The following is a 14,589-nucleotide window of genomic DNA, read 5'->3' as shown; positions in this document are numbered from 1 at the left end:
AGTTCTTTGCAGAGATGCCCCTCTGTGCCTGAACTGAGGAACAGATATTCTCTTGGTGGTTGGCCCCAGTGGCAGTGTGCAGGCAGCCCCTGATTTCTTCTGGCCCAGTTCCCAGGCAGTCTTTGCAGAACTCCACTCATTAGGTTGTCGAGTAACTGCCCAATTGTTTCAACTCCACAAACTCACTAGACAAGGGGCAGGTACATGAGGCCACCCACACTTTCCAGTGCTGCTCTGAGATGAGAGCAGGAGCAGAGGGTCTCCACACTCAGGAGCTTGAGATGATGAGGTTGGACTAGAACTAGGGAGGGACTAGACTCAGGCTGTCCCTTTTTGAAGCTAAAGGGGATGTACATGAATGTCACCTTGCCTGGCTAGGAGATGAGCTGCCGTGACCCTCTTACCCTTGTCCGGTGTGAGCTTCTGGAGGCCACTGAGGCAGAGCCAGATGGTAAGGGGGACTGCAGGCTGGGTATTCCTGGAAGGGAGTGGGATCTTTCTTGTGTTTAGAAGGTCACATGGAAAGTCAGCTATGTGGGTGAATCTTTGTTTTTATCCCACTCCAGCGTCAGCTGCAGAGCTCCAGCCAGCGGCAGAAGAAGAGCAGTGGGCAGTGGTGGAGGTAGAGCTGGCTCCAGCTCCGTTGACACCACCCCCTCTACCACTGGAGCCAGTGTCCCCTCCACCAGCAGTGTTGGAGGTGGAGCAAGGGCCAACATGGGCTCCAGCAGGAGTAGGAGCTGCTTAGCTGGAGTCACCTGGACCATCATTTCTAGTGAGAAGTCCATCTCCACCTGTGGCTCTTAAGGAGCGTGAGAAGCTTAATCTCATGGCCTTCCCTCCTAAGCTGGTGGTGGAGCAGTTTACCATGATGGATGCGGTGAGCAGCTGGGCTTTCAGGGTGGTGTGGGGCAGGCCTTCCCTCTGCTATCGTTGCCCCAGACCTGATCCAGACTCCTATGATCTGGGCCCAAATCCAGGCTCCACCCTTTACCAATCATAAGACCTGGGCAACTTTCTGAACACCCAAGCCTTTGCTGTCCACCTGCAGACCGTGGAGGTGGACATTAAGAGGACCTGTTGCACAGAGTGACTGTGCCAACTCCATGAGGTAGAAGAGACGGAAAGCTGGGTGGGCCCTGGCCCATCTGTGCAGGGAAGGGCTCACTGTGTACAGCCTGGACCCTGGTGGCCCAACCGTCTGCTCAGGAGTCTCAACAGCCTCAGGACTTATTAGACGCCTGATGTGTACTCCACTACAAGGGAGACAGACAAGGCCTGTGGGTGTAGCTGCCACGCGGGGATGCGCATCAGAATGTGGAGTGGGACCAGAGGGGGGATCAGGGTATTGGAAGATGCCCCCTTGGGATGAGCCTAGTTGAGCCACCATCTGGAGCTTGGAGTTAGCCAGCACGGGCTGGGTTCAAATGCCCCTCTCCCTTCCCTGCCAGTATTGGGTCCTGGGTCATCCTGTGCTGGGTGTCCTCAGTGGACAGAGAAGAAAAGCCAGGGCCTCTCACAAGGCTCAGGCCACATCCTGAGCTTTCTGAGCTCCAGCTCTAAACTGTGACTCCTGTGTGGGACTTTGGGGGCTGTAGGCACAGACCTGGGGTGTGGCAGGGCTCGGTGACACTCCCCCTGTTCTCCAGGAGCTCTTCCAGAAGGTGGTGTCCTCTCCGTGTCTGGGCTCCACCTGGGGCAAGAGGAACAAGCCCGGCAATGAGCACCAGACACCCAACGTCCAGGCCACCGTCGACCACGTCAGAAGGGTGGCCAGCTTCGTCATCATCCCCTGCCTCGGGGACCCGAGCAAGACAGCCCAGGACAGGGTGAGGGTGGTGGAGCGCTGGATCCAGGTGGCCCAGGTGTGCTGTGGGAGGCCCAGTGGAGCCCCTCTCTGAAGCCTTGGGAACTGCCTCTCCACATTTATCAGCTCCCAGGATTGCAGTGTGTGGTCTAAGCCCCTGCACAGTCCCTAGGACCTTCCTGCCAGGGGCCCGCTGACTTTAACTCCAGGTCCCAGTGAGAGGATGCTCACTTCCTACCTGGCTCCTTCCCTGGGTTGAGCTAAAATCCTGCTCCCTGTGAGTGTTACTCTTTGGGTCCTAAATGTGCCCTTCTGGGACTCCCTGAGCATCTGTCTCATCCAGGAGGGGAGATTTAAATAGAAAGGTACTGAAGCTAGAGCAAGCTGGGCTACAGTGCCCCACCTCACAGCTCATTCTCTTCCCTTCCCCAGGAGTTCGAGATCCTGAAGAACTTCTTCTCGTCCTGCACTGTCAACTCTGCTCTGCAGAAAACCTTCACAAGCCACCTGAAGAACACACGGGGGAAGTTTCCCGGTGGGTAGGCCTCTCTCCATAGGAGGACCAGGGTGGATGGGGGATCTCTTGTATGTCTGCCATTGGCCCCTCAGTCAGCTGGGAACTCCTGTGAGGCAGCAAATGCTGGGGACAGGGCCTGGGCCTCGGCAGGGGGTCTCTAAACCTTCCGGGGTCCTTAGTGCACCAGTTCTGCTTTAGGACTCGGCTTCCCTAAGTGTCAGGTACTAAGTTGAGCCAAATTGGAGATTTTCAAGTGTTTATAGCAACAGAACCCCATGCCCAGTTGAAACTCAAAGCAGTCAAAACAGAGCTGTTCTGTAGAACTGGGGAGTGGAGACCCCAGTGACCAACAGGAGAGCCCCCTCCCAGTACCATGAGACCTTAGCGCTCAGAGGAGCCCAGTGAGAACACTCCTTCAGGCAGTTTGAATCTCTTGGGTTTGCAAAGAAAAGGGATTTGCATTCAGACCCCTCACATTATTCCTAAATTTATCCCTCGTTCTTTCCCCTCCCCTGAGAGAGAGCTCTGAAAATCTTAAGGAACTCAATAGTCAAGACAAGTCCTTGAGCAGAGAACTGATGATCCAGGTAGAGTGGAGGCTGGGGGTCTGGAAAGAGAGGAGGGGTGCGGAGGAGGGACACTGGGCAGGCTGTGGTTTTGATAGTTTCTCCCTTGAACTTTCTCTGAAACATTCCCGTCTATCTCATCCAGATTAACAAGCAGAGGGATCTGTTCTGCCCATGGGCAGGTGGGGTGCCATTTGTGGGCGGGAGGCCCTGGTCATGTGACACAATGGTGTTGGCTGGGCTGTTCCAGGAGGAGTTGCCGAGCTGGCGCCATCAACAGGTCTCTGGCTTCCATGTATGTCCATCCTGCTGGATGTAGCTTCTTCCAGGCTGTTGGGTGGTTGGTGTGGGTTTAGCCCTCAGCCTAAACCTATCCTCAGGAAGCCAGGACCCTGCTGCTCCTTCTATCTTCACCACATCTCCAAGGGGCTGCATCCTGCCTGCCCCAGGGATGTGCGTGGCAGAGGATTTCCATGGCCCAGGTGGAAAAACAGGCTGCTCATCCTCAGGTGAGAGATGTGTGTGCATTCTGGGACTCCCCACTGGACCCCTAGAGCAGTCACTTCACTTGAATCAACCACAGGAGTCTAACCTGAGTGCCTGGTTGGCAATGACATATGCCCCCAGTGGCTTATGAGAAGCGTCTAGGCAACTGATGGATTCTTAGTGGATCCTGCTGAAAGGACCTTAGGAGCTTCATGTAAACGGGGAATCAAAATGTCCTGTCATCCCCTTCTCTGTTGATCAGAGGTGGCACCTTGGAGGTCCAGTTCTTGAGTGGATAAAGAAAGAGTTCAGGGGCCGTCCCTGTGGCGCAAGCGGTTAAGTGCGCGCACTCCGCTGCGGCGGCTCAGGGTTCGCCGGTTCGGATCCCGGGTGCGCACCGACGCACCGCTTGTCGACCTATGATGTGGCAACGTCCCATATAAAGTGGAGGAAGATGGGCATGGATGTTAGCCCAGGGCCAGTCTTCCTCAGCAAAAAAAGAGGAGGATTGGCAGATGTTAGCACAAGGCTGATCTCCTCACAAAAAAAAAAAAAAAAGGATTCAGTGCAGGGGAATGTCCTGAGGCGTTCCTTGGGGAGGAGAAGGCTTTGGCTTGGCCTCTGGCCCAGCCTGGGGCCCAGACACTCCACGGGACTGGGGCAGGCAGGAGCCACTCAACCAGACTCCCAAGACACCCCGTCCTCTCCATCCATGACTCAGCCCAGGACCAAGCTTTGAGAGCTCAGGGGACAGGACTCTTGTCAGTGGTGGGGCTGGGGGTTAGGCAAGGATGTTGGAACAGGGCCTCTGGCTGAGAGGGGCAAGCGGCCTCTCTTCTGTGGGCCCCTGAGCAACACACTGCCTATGTTTGGGTCTCTGTCTCCTCATCAGGGAAATGGAGGGACGGTGATTGTGTGGTGCAGGCCTCACAGGGTGGTGTTGAGGTAAGAGGGAGGAAAGGAATGTGGGAGCTTTCTGCCTACTCCACCTGGAGGGGTGAGGGCCAGAACAATGATGACAGTCTTGTGACACTGAGTCCTCATGAGAACCTGTGTGGTAGCCGGAGTTCTCACACTTTCCAGATGAGGAAACAGGCTCAAGGAGGCCAGGCCACAAGCCCAAGCTCACACCCAGAGTGAGAGTTGGAGCTGGGCTTGTTCTGGAATCACAAGACCTTGGAGGATGGAATGACATTGGTACCAGTTGACTCAAGTCAGATGTCCAGTGTCGGAGGCCAGTGGTGCTGGAGAGAAATGGGGTGAGGGGAGTATGGCCTCACTGACACTGTCCTCGACCCTGGCAGGAGGGGCCCTCCACGTTTGCTCCCCCAGAGAGCAACCCCCAGAGAGTGCAGGAGAAGCAGCAGCAGCGGCAGGTTAGTGTGCCTGTGGGGGAGGGGCTCTGTGCTCCCAGCTGGAGGCCTCAAATCAAAAGATGAGGGCCCTTCATCTTGGTGCCACAGTGTCTGAATCCCCCAGTAGAAGTGACCAAGAGGAGGGCCTGGAAGAGCTGGTGCAGGATGAGTGTGTTTTGGGGAGGGCAAGGGACTGCACACCCTGTGATTTGCCAGAAGCCGGCCCTGGGAGGTGAGGAGGAGGAGTGTGGTGTTCTTGGGGTGTGAAGGGAGTAGGAATTGACGGGAGGCTGCTGAGGGTCCTAGGCTGCTCCTCGTGGGAACCCTGGGGTGGGCCAGGTGGCTGAGGGTGGGGACTTTTCAGGAGAGGGTCTACATGGGGTCGACTTGAGAGCAAAGGTTCATCCCACCCACACCCCGATGTCACAAGGTGTTGTCCCCTATCTTGGAACTCTGCTCAGTGACCTGCTGATGCTGCACCTGGTGATGGGTGACTATTTCGAGGTGGGTGCACCTGAGGACTAGGCAGGAAGGACCAGGATTCTGAGCCTTGGGATGCGGGAGCCCCCGAACTGAGCTCTGAGTTCTCAGCACTTGGCACATCTCCTCTCATGAGAGCCTTGCAGCCACCGCTGGCAGCTGGGGCATCAGGCCTATTTTAGCGATGAGTGAACAGAGTTTCTGCCAGAGAAACCCATTCCAGTTACCCAGGCTGGGGAAGCTCAGAGTTGCCTGATGGCAGAGCTGCGTGAGGTTTTATCTGAGCTGGACTCAGCCTGTAACTCCCATGTTGCCCATGAAGGGAGAAAGAAGTCGGGCCCCCCCAAGTCAGGCAGCACATAAGTGCCTGAGCAGTCCCCTCTGCCTGAAGCCTCAGCCTCCAAGTCTGTCATCAGAGAGAGTTGTGCTGCCAGGTCCCTCAGTTACACCCCCATGTCCTCCTCCTCTGGAGCCCAGAGCCAAGCCTAGGTCCAAGTCCTGTTTTCTCTGCATGCCTGGCCCCCTCTGGGGATCTGGCAGTAGTGCAACATGAGAAGGGGTGGGCATAGGGAGCTAGTCAGGCTAGGGGTCTTTGTCTGATGTACTCTGGCTGTCTACCTTCCAGGGGAATGGGATCAACCTTGAGAAGAGTACTGAGGAGCAGCTGTGGCACTCCCTGCAGGGGAGAGGAAGGAGGTGGAAATCAGAGACCTTCTGGGCAGAACAGTCCTTGGCTTCACCCGCTGTATCTTACATTGAGTGGAAGAGTTTGATACCAGAGAAGTGGGAGACCCATCCAATTGGCGGGTGGGTTGAGGGGAGGATGGCATCAAGGAAATCTTCCTGGAGGAGGGGCTGATTATTCCCATTCTGAGAACTGGTAGATCCTGGATGGAACTGGAGTGAAGGATGGTTTCCAGGACTGGTCCCCTGCCCCACTCCTCACCTCCAACAAGACCCCTGCAGCATCCCCCACCCAGGCCCTGTCTGCATCCTCTCCTTCCCTCTTGTCCCAGGAATACCCAGTCATGAGGGAGATCCTGCTGCTCCAGGAGGCTGCAAAGAATTACAAGCTAGAGCCCGAGGGAGCGATTTGGGGCCTCGTTCCAGGACATGGAGCTGCTCAACGAGAATGAGAGGTGAGGCCGGGCAGGAGTTGGGTGAGGGCAGGGGTGGACTCTCCCTGTTGGCCAGTCCAGAGAGCCTGTCTCCATGGTGCCCCACTCATCCCCCGGCCTGATTACATGGTGATCTCTGGGACACCCAGACTCCAGCTGCTGGGCAGGCAGTGGGGGGACCCCTGAGGTGTGGTTCCTGGTAGGCTCACAGGTGCCTCTCTGTCCTGTAGCTACAGCTTGTCCTGCCAGCTAGAGCGCTAGACCTAGTTGGCCTGCAGAGTACGCAAGGCCAAGAAGAACCGGCCATCATCAAGGTCAGGAGTGAGTGAGTGTCTGGGCCGGGGTGACTGACTCCTAGGGGTTCAGTAAGGCTTTGGGCTAAGCGTGGCCTTGGGGAGTCGGATAGCTGGCACTGGGATCCCAGCTCCACTATTGACCAGTCCTGTGACTGGGGTGACTCTCTTCAGCTTCCTGAGACTCCGTTTCCCCATCTGTGAAATAGGTAATACTAAATGATCGCTCACGTGGCAGGGACAAATGGGGTACTGGTGGCTGACAGCACTGAGCACAGGGTCTGGAGCACCCAGTGCAGTGGGGACATGGTGGGGGGCCATGATTCTGAGGGAGACCACGCAAGATAACCCGACTCTTCTACTCAGCCCCCAGGCCCCAACCCCGAACCCCATACCAGTGGCCGATCACAGCCCCATCCTCAGCAGCGGGGACACAGCTGGGATGCTTGCGATGCACAGGGTCAGCTCCTCCCATTTGATGGGAAGGGGAGCATTGTAAGCTGATTCCCGGGGTCCCCTGAAGCCCAAGAGAGAAGGGATGACCCCATCCCAGCTCCCTGACATCTCTACCTCAGCACCTACTCACCCATTGGGGAGAGACAGTGGTTATTTGTTGTAAATAATAAATGACATATTTGAATATTATATTAAAGTCCTGTTCCCTTTACAGCTTGGGAGTTGTGGTGTGGTTCTGTCGCTTTCTGTAGGCATGTGAGTGAGACACAGAATCTCACATTTCTCCTTGAATCAAGAACTCTTCTGGGCCGGCCCCGTGGCTTAGTGGTTAAGTGCGCGCGCTCCGCTGCTGCCAGCCTGGGTTCGGATCCCGGGCGCACACCGATGCACCGCTTCTCCGGCCATGCTGAGGCCACGTCCCACATACAGCAACTAGAAGGATATGCAACTATGACATACAACTATCTACTGGGGCTTTGGGGGAAAAAAATAAATAAATAAAATTATAAAAAAAAAAAAGAACTCTTCTGAGTCATCAACTTATTGTATGTTGGAGAAGGGAGAAAGGCCAGCCCCCTTTTTGGCTAGTGACATCACTCCCAATTCCCCCTAACTCCGAGAACAAGTTCATTTCAGTATCATTCAGCCGCTCCAGGGGCGGACACGGTCCCCGGCCCGTTCTCCTGGGATTTAAAGGTTAATGGTACTTTCACAGGCAAAGCAACAACCACTGAAATGTGGATGTCTTTAAAACAGCACTACCCAGGACCAGGTCGTGCCATAGGCAGGGGGTGCCTTTCTACATTCTGGAGGAAGAAGGAATGTTTTCTGCTTCTCCTGTTGAGGTTTCTTTTGACCAAATTTTAGGAACTTGTAGTTTTCTAGTTCAATCTCTGGAATTGCATCAGCTGTAAGTGGGGAAAACAATGTAAAAAGATCAAAACATGCATGTGGAGAGGACAAGGCCCGAAAAGGTAATTTGCAAATGGACTAAAGGCAGACAGGACTTTCCCTCCTGATACTCCTCTAGTGCCTCCATGTTCACCACTGACCTAGAATTGAATCCTGCTGGGGTCCATGTCCAGGACTGTGAATTCTGTTTCCTGCTGTTTTGTATCCAATGGGAAAGATCTGTGACGCAGCTTTAAGTCTACCACTGGGCCTCATTCCATAAACACGACCGACCGCTCTCTGTGAACCAGGATTTCCAGCACAACTGCCTTCCTTATGCCATTCACTTTAGGGCAGAAACTCCCTAGAAGGCTCCCAGCCTCCTCCCTGGCTTGGCCTGATGGATCCCGGGTGAGCTCTGCTTTACCAGGATAAGGGACCATAATCCTGACCAGTGAGTGACCCCACACTGTCCCTTGCTGTCCAGGTGACATCTGAGGCCGTGTCATTCTGAGGTCCATGGTCTTAGACAGTCCTCCAGTTTACATACTCAGTGTTGATGTTGCCAACTTGTCCAAATGGGGCAATTTGGCCCGAACCATTAAAGTGTGTCACCCTTGGGTGGTTGTGTTTTTTTCCCCTGTCTTGCGCTGTGGTTACATTACAACCACCTGATGGGTTGTGAACCCTGTTTGGAGCTTTGAAAGATGAGGCATGACAGGGGTGTGGGGTGGTCCAGCAGGAAATGCCACGGAACAGATGATCCATGGTCGTGCATGAACACAGCCTTAGCAATTAAAATACTGAAATGCTTCCCATCTGGTGGTGAATAGACACTGCTCTGACCTCACACCGAGAACGCACCCCGTGACCAGGAGCTTTCAAGGGGTTACCAAGTGGCATTTTGAACCTCATCCCTTGGAAACACCCTGTAAGACAAGAGCCAGATGAATCGCTTGGCACTTGTGAGTTATCGCCTCCTGTCTGATGGCTGCAAGTGTCACCCAGACACACAGGCTGGACTCTGCCAGGGAAGCCTTCTCAGGACAGGCAGAAGCTGAGGATGAATCCTGGTTCCCGGCATCCCAGGCCCTTCCTGACAGGGCACAGCCACCCAGGAAAGTGGTTTGGTAATGGAAAGACTAGGAAGGCAATACTTCCCCTCCAAAGAGAAAGAGAAGTACCAATAGTGAAAGCTTGATTCCTCAAATAGTCAATTAAATCTCAACAAGCAGTGAGTTCTTGTCAGATTACTGATGCCGAAAAATGGTCTCTTGATAATAGCATAATCCCCCAGCTGCCATGTCCATCTTCATGAATCAAATTTCCAACACATATGGATCTAAAAAACTGAGGGAAATCTGGTATTTCCTTAGATGCAACTCTGAAGTAGCATGCAAGAAGGAACACAAAAATGGAGACCTAGAAGTAAATATCTAATTTGAGAACATAGACATCGAAGTGCTTTGGAAATAATATTTTGGAATCTATTGGAATATTACACAAAAAGAATAATCCACTTTAAGTAGGTTTTACTGTGACTGTATGGGGAAAAACTGAATCATCCTGTGACGTTGATAACTCGCTGCTGACTTGAAAGTACAAATAAATAAAGTACATAGTAAAGGAAAATGAGAGAACAGCATGAAAAAGGAAGATCTTTCTCTCCTCACCTGCAACTCAACCTCTCACCTCAGAAAGAAACCACTGTCTATATTTTCTATTTCACGCAGCAGAGTTTAATAAAAGAAACGTATTGTTATATTTCGAAGTTTCAAGAGCTCAAAGCACAAAAACATTTGGGATGCTGCCAAGAGACCTCACTGAGGTGCCTGCTCCATTTCGTCTGCTGTCAAGACGGCCTTCTTGGCCCCTCACTTTCTCTGCCTCACTAGCAAGTCTGTCCGCCATCAGTGCTATCACCAGTCTCTCTCCTGTGCTCTTCACTGCCCTTTCCTCCTTCCTGATACCTTCCTCAGTCGCCAGAAATTGTTGGCAGTGGAGCTGTGGAATGCCCAGATCAGCTCCTGGAATCATCCCTGCCAAATCTGAAGACCGGCAGGAGTGGGCATGGGACCTGGAGTGCAGACCACCTGAGAGCACACCTGGCAGGGATTCACCTGTGTGACTAGGTGCTAGGTTTTGCAACCCTTTGGCAAGCTTGAAAGGAGTTACCACTTGTCCTGCATTGCTGCAGGCCTGGAGTCCTTGCAGTCTCTCTGGCCAGCAGACCTGGTGGGGCTGGTCCAAGGTGTCCTCCCAGAGACCCTTCATTGCCAGGATGGGATGGAATTCTAGTACCCAGCCTCTTGAATATGTCACTGGACATCCTTATAGGGATGGAGATGTTTAAACTAGGCTTTGGTTTGGACTGGATCCCACAGTTATGCTGCTTCCTCTGTGAAGACGTGGCTATCATCCTTCTTTTCCTCTTACCCTACAAAAGTAAATCATGAAATTGAGACAAATGATAAAGGAAGCCTGCCTTTTTAGGACAATTATCCTAGCTGTTTTGTACTTCCACCCTCCCTCTATCCTCTGGGGATAGATCTGACCTGTGTCCCGGGATGTCATCAGGCAGATTTGCATCAAGAACAGAAAGCTCAAGATCAAAACTCAAGGCTACTCCAGATCATTTCTCCTCCCCCATCCTGTTAACACCCCCTCCTTGTTTGAGTGTGTTTCTATTCTTTTCTTGTCCTTGTCACTCTCAACCTCATAAGTCCTGGCACTCTCTCTCAGGACAGTCGGTCCCCAGTCCTTTACTAAATCCCAAATCCTAACATTTCTGTGTTTTCTGATTACTCATTTGCTTAATCCATTGACCACTTGGTGTTCATAGAAGTTAAATCAATAGTGATATTATCAACCACCCCCTGTTAACGACTTACTCCCATATCCCAGATGTTCACATAATCCAAATGGTTATGTTCAAAAGTAAATAATTCAGAAAACATATTCACCCACCACAAATTCCTGATCTCTAATATTTTTATTCAAACACTCATACAGTAGATACCTGTACCTCATGATCAGAAGTAGTGCCAGATCACCGATCCTCACCTTAATTTCCTCCTACACCTATCAATCCTGGATTCCATGGACTATGATCTCAATAATTTCCTTGGAATAATAAAAAATTCCTTACCACTCATTTATGTTGTAAACCTCCAAACCCAGAAGATCCCAATTATCTGCCATGCCGCAGCTACTGCTGGTCTTATAACAAGCTGAAGAAAAAGCATGAAACATGATCTTTTGGTACCACTGTAAATACAAAACCATCTGTATCAACTGGGAAGCATCCATAATGCCTGGAAATCTTGTTCTCTTTTTTCGTGTTGGCTCAATAACAAGACGATAAATCAATTTAAAAAATGGGCAAAGGACCAGAGTAGACTTTTCCTAATGAAGACATACAAGTGGCCAACAGGTGTATGAAAAGGTGTTCAGCATCACTAATCATCAGGGAATGCAAATCAAAACCACAATGAGCTATCACTTCACACCTGTTAAGACTGCGATTATCAAAAAAACTAAAGATGGCAAATGTTTTTGAGAATGTGGAGAAAAGGAACCCTTGTGGGAATGTAAACTAGTAAAACCATTATGGAAAACAGTATGGAGCTTACTCCAAAAATGAAAACTAGCATATGATCCAGCGATCCCACTTCTGGTATATGCCCACAGGATTGAACTCAGGGTCTCAAAGAAATACCTGCACTCTAATGTTCATTGTAGCTAATTCACGATAGCCAAGATATGGAAGTAACCTAAATGTCACTGACGGATGAATGGATAAAGAAATGGAATATTAGTCAACCTTGAAAAAAGAAGGAGTTCCTGCCATTTTTGACAACATGGATGGACCTAGAAGACGTTATGCTAAGTGAAATAAGGCAGACAGACAAAGGCAAATACTCATTTATATGTGGAATCTTAAATAGTCAAACTTATACAAGCAGAGGTTAGAATGGTGGTTGCCAGGGGTTAAGGGGATGGAGAAATGGGGAGCTGATGATCAAAGGATACAGAGTTTCAGTAATCAAGATAAATAAGTTCTGGAGATCTAGGATATGGCATAGTGCTTACAGCTAACGAGACTGTATTGCGTACATCACATTTGCTAATAGTGTAGATACTAAGAGTTCTTACTACACAATAATAGTAATAAAGGAGGTGAGAGAAAACTTTGGGAGGTGATGGATATGTTTGTGGCCTTGATGGTGGTGACAGTCTCAAGGGTGTATACTTATGTCCAAATTCATCAAGTTGTATATGGAAAAGTATGACATCATCATTGATTCTTCTGCACCTTGAAGTACGCCGTGTCCTCATCACAAGAGAAAAAAATTTGTAACTATGTATGGGGACATATGTTAACTGGACTTATTGTGGTGATCATTTCAACATTTATACAAACACTGAATCATTGTGTTGTACCGCTGAAACTAATTTAATGTTGTATGTTAACTTTACCTCAATAATAAAAAAAAAAACAGAAAAAACCATTTTAATATTGTAAATGAGTTCAGTGAATCCCTGAAACTGCCTCATTCCCATATGAGAGTTACAGGAAGCAGAGAGGATGAAGTAAGATGGAAGAAAGTTGTACAAAACACTATTCAAATCAAAATCATTTAAGTTGATATCAACTCCTTGTGGCAAAGTTCTGTGAGCACCGATCTTCTTTCACATTTTTCCTGGAAAAGCATACCTTCAGATCCAATCCATAATAGTTTCCTCATTTGCTCTAATAAGAAAATTTTAACTTAATAAATAAAACCAAAAGCAACCCTTATGTATGAATAAAGTTAGTGAACTTTACAGAGAAAAAAGCATATTTGGACAATCTCAATAAAGGTAACAGAAGAACGGAATGATGATGAAGTCTCATTCAAGCTTACCTTTGAAAGCCAGTAAAACCAGGTTATCTTTTCAAGAATGTGTGTAGAGCTGACAACCTTGGAAGATAGAAATAGTGGCCTCCTCTGGAGCAAAAGGCAGGCTTGCTTACTCCCCAGTATAATAAAAATAACACCCTTCCCCAAACCAAAGGTCAGCAGATTTCCTGCCTGTTATTGAAGATTTGAGTTCCTTAAGCTCTGAGTTCTTGCAACCCTCTGCATGTCTCCTGACCCACTGTGTATCATCCTGCAGGAAGTGGGATTTAGTGAACCAGTGCAAATGTTGATACTCTGGCCACTGCCATTGCTGTGTCATTAAGTCCTGTGTCTCTGACCCATGGGTCTCGTATCTTTTGCCAGCATCTGTAAGACCATGGTAGCTAACTTATTCGTTTGCAGGTAAGGTAAAATATCAGACCATTGACAGTTCCAGACAAGCCCTTAAAGTAGCTAGTAGTCTTAGGAACAGAGAGCTATCCAGAACAATATGCATGGATGGTCTTCATTGAAGACTTCATACAACCAAAACTTTAATAAGTCTCTCTGACCTCTTTTATTTCTACCTCAATTAGAAGGAGAGGCACCAAGCTTTATAGACCTAGGGCTTGTGCAAGCCACCTGGAGACCTAGTGACCAGAAACTTCCCATGGGGAGCAAAGACAGATGGGCATATTTCCAAAATGGACCCATATGCCTCCCGATCATCCAAAAGACAGTACATTATCTTAATTTATGATGATTTGATTCATTAAAATCTTGTGATGGGCCAAAGATACACTTCTAAGAGGAATGAGGCACATGGCAGTTGTAAGCAGATTAACACATTTGGTGAATATCAAACTCTGAATTAACTTTAGTGTTCTAATCAATCAAAAGGTACAACAAATTTAATTAGGTAGATTAAATGATATTTAATGGTATGCCTGATTATTACTCTGCAATAATGAACAAGCAGCTCATGTAAATAACTATAATTGGTCTTTAAAATATGATAGTCAGGACTGTTTGAGATAAGCTGGAGAGAAGGAAGGGGAGAAATAGATAAAAGCTAGCTGCTCTGACACCACTCTCAAGACCCCTGGATCTACATGTAACCCAGGAGATCTAGGCAGATGGCTGTGTGCCTAGATCCTCCTGCACTGTGGTTCTCAGGGATGTCACAGGGCTGAAGCAGCTTCCTGAATCTTGTTTACACGTCCACGTGTACAATACCCTTGACCATGGGGATGAACCATCATTCATTCATACCTTACACCCCTCTAATTAAAAATTAGATTTCAGAATCATTGTACCATTACATGATAATTTATTCCTCAAACTTGTAGGATGGCGAGCTAAAAGAAAATCAAATTTCAATGACTTCTTTTCTTTGAAGGACCAAGATGTTCTTTCACACTTAGAATCTGGATTAGAGGATAAATCCATAAAGTCAATGGAAACAACTTAAGAAATGGACAGAGGGATATTTCATTCATGTATACACAGTAATCACAGAGACTTGAGGATATCAAAGGAAATTCTTTATTAAGAACCAAAGTTATGGATTCCTATCTTGGGTTCATTACTTTGAATTTTTGACCCAAATCATATACATTTATTGGACCATGTTCAATTCTATGATCTTTAGAAGATGCAGCCTACAGCTGAAGAGAAACAGATACAACACCAATATCTTACCCTCTCTGAAGCACAACTGAGAGCCCCTGGAGTCAG

At 49.2% G+C, this 14,589-nt stretch overlaps 1 protein-coding gene and 1 pseudogene across 1 annotated transcript; one reads left to right on the top strand and one right to left on the bottom strand.

Moving 5' to 3' along the window:
• The first annotated feature begins 381 nt into the window (after positions 1-381).
• LOC131399811 (ral-GDS-related protein-like) lies at positions 382-1,994 on the top strand. The gene is made up of 3 exons (XM_058534319.1): positions 382-451; positions 567-880; positions 1,650-1,994. The coding sequence occupies exons 2-3, from the start codon at positions 830-832 to the stop codon at positions 1,899-1,901; spliced, it is 303 nt and encodes a 100-aa protein (XP_058390302.1). The 5' UTR covers positions 382-451; positions 567-829; the 3' UTR covers positions 1,902-1,994.
• A 7,802-nt stretch (positions 1,995-9,796) lies between these two features.
• Positions 9,797-12,087, bottom strand: LOC131400013 (methyl-CpG-binding domain protein 3-like 1; annotated as a pseudogene).
• Positions 12,088-14,589: the final 2,502 nt, after the last annotated feature.

The sequence above is a fragment of the Diceros bicornis genome, chromosome 40 (genome assembly GCF_020826845.1).
Source record: "Diceros bicornis minor isolate mBicDic1 chromosome 40, mDicBic1.mat.cur, whole genome shotgun sequence".
NCBI classification, from domain to species: Eukaryota; Metazoa; Chordata; class Mammalia; order Perissodactyla; family Rhinocerotidae; genus Diceros; species Diceros bicornis.
This window is presented reverse-complemented; position numbering and strand designations above follow the sequence as displayed.

Coding starts and splice junctions, on each gene's coding strand:
- LOC131399811 (XM_058534319.1), top strand. CDS start 830: ATGGCCTTCCCTCCTAAGCTGGTGGTGGAGCAGTTTACCATGATGGAT. Junction 881..1,649: donor AGTTTACCATGATGGATGCG/GTGAGCAGCTGG, acceptor CCTGTTCTCCAG/GAGCTCTTCCAGAAGGTGGT.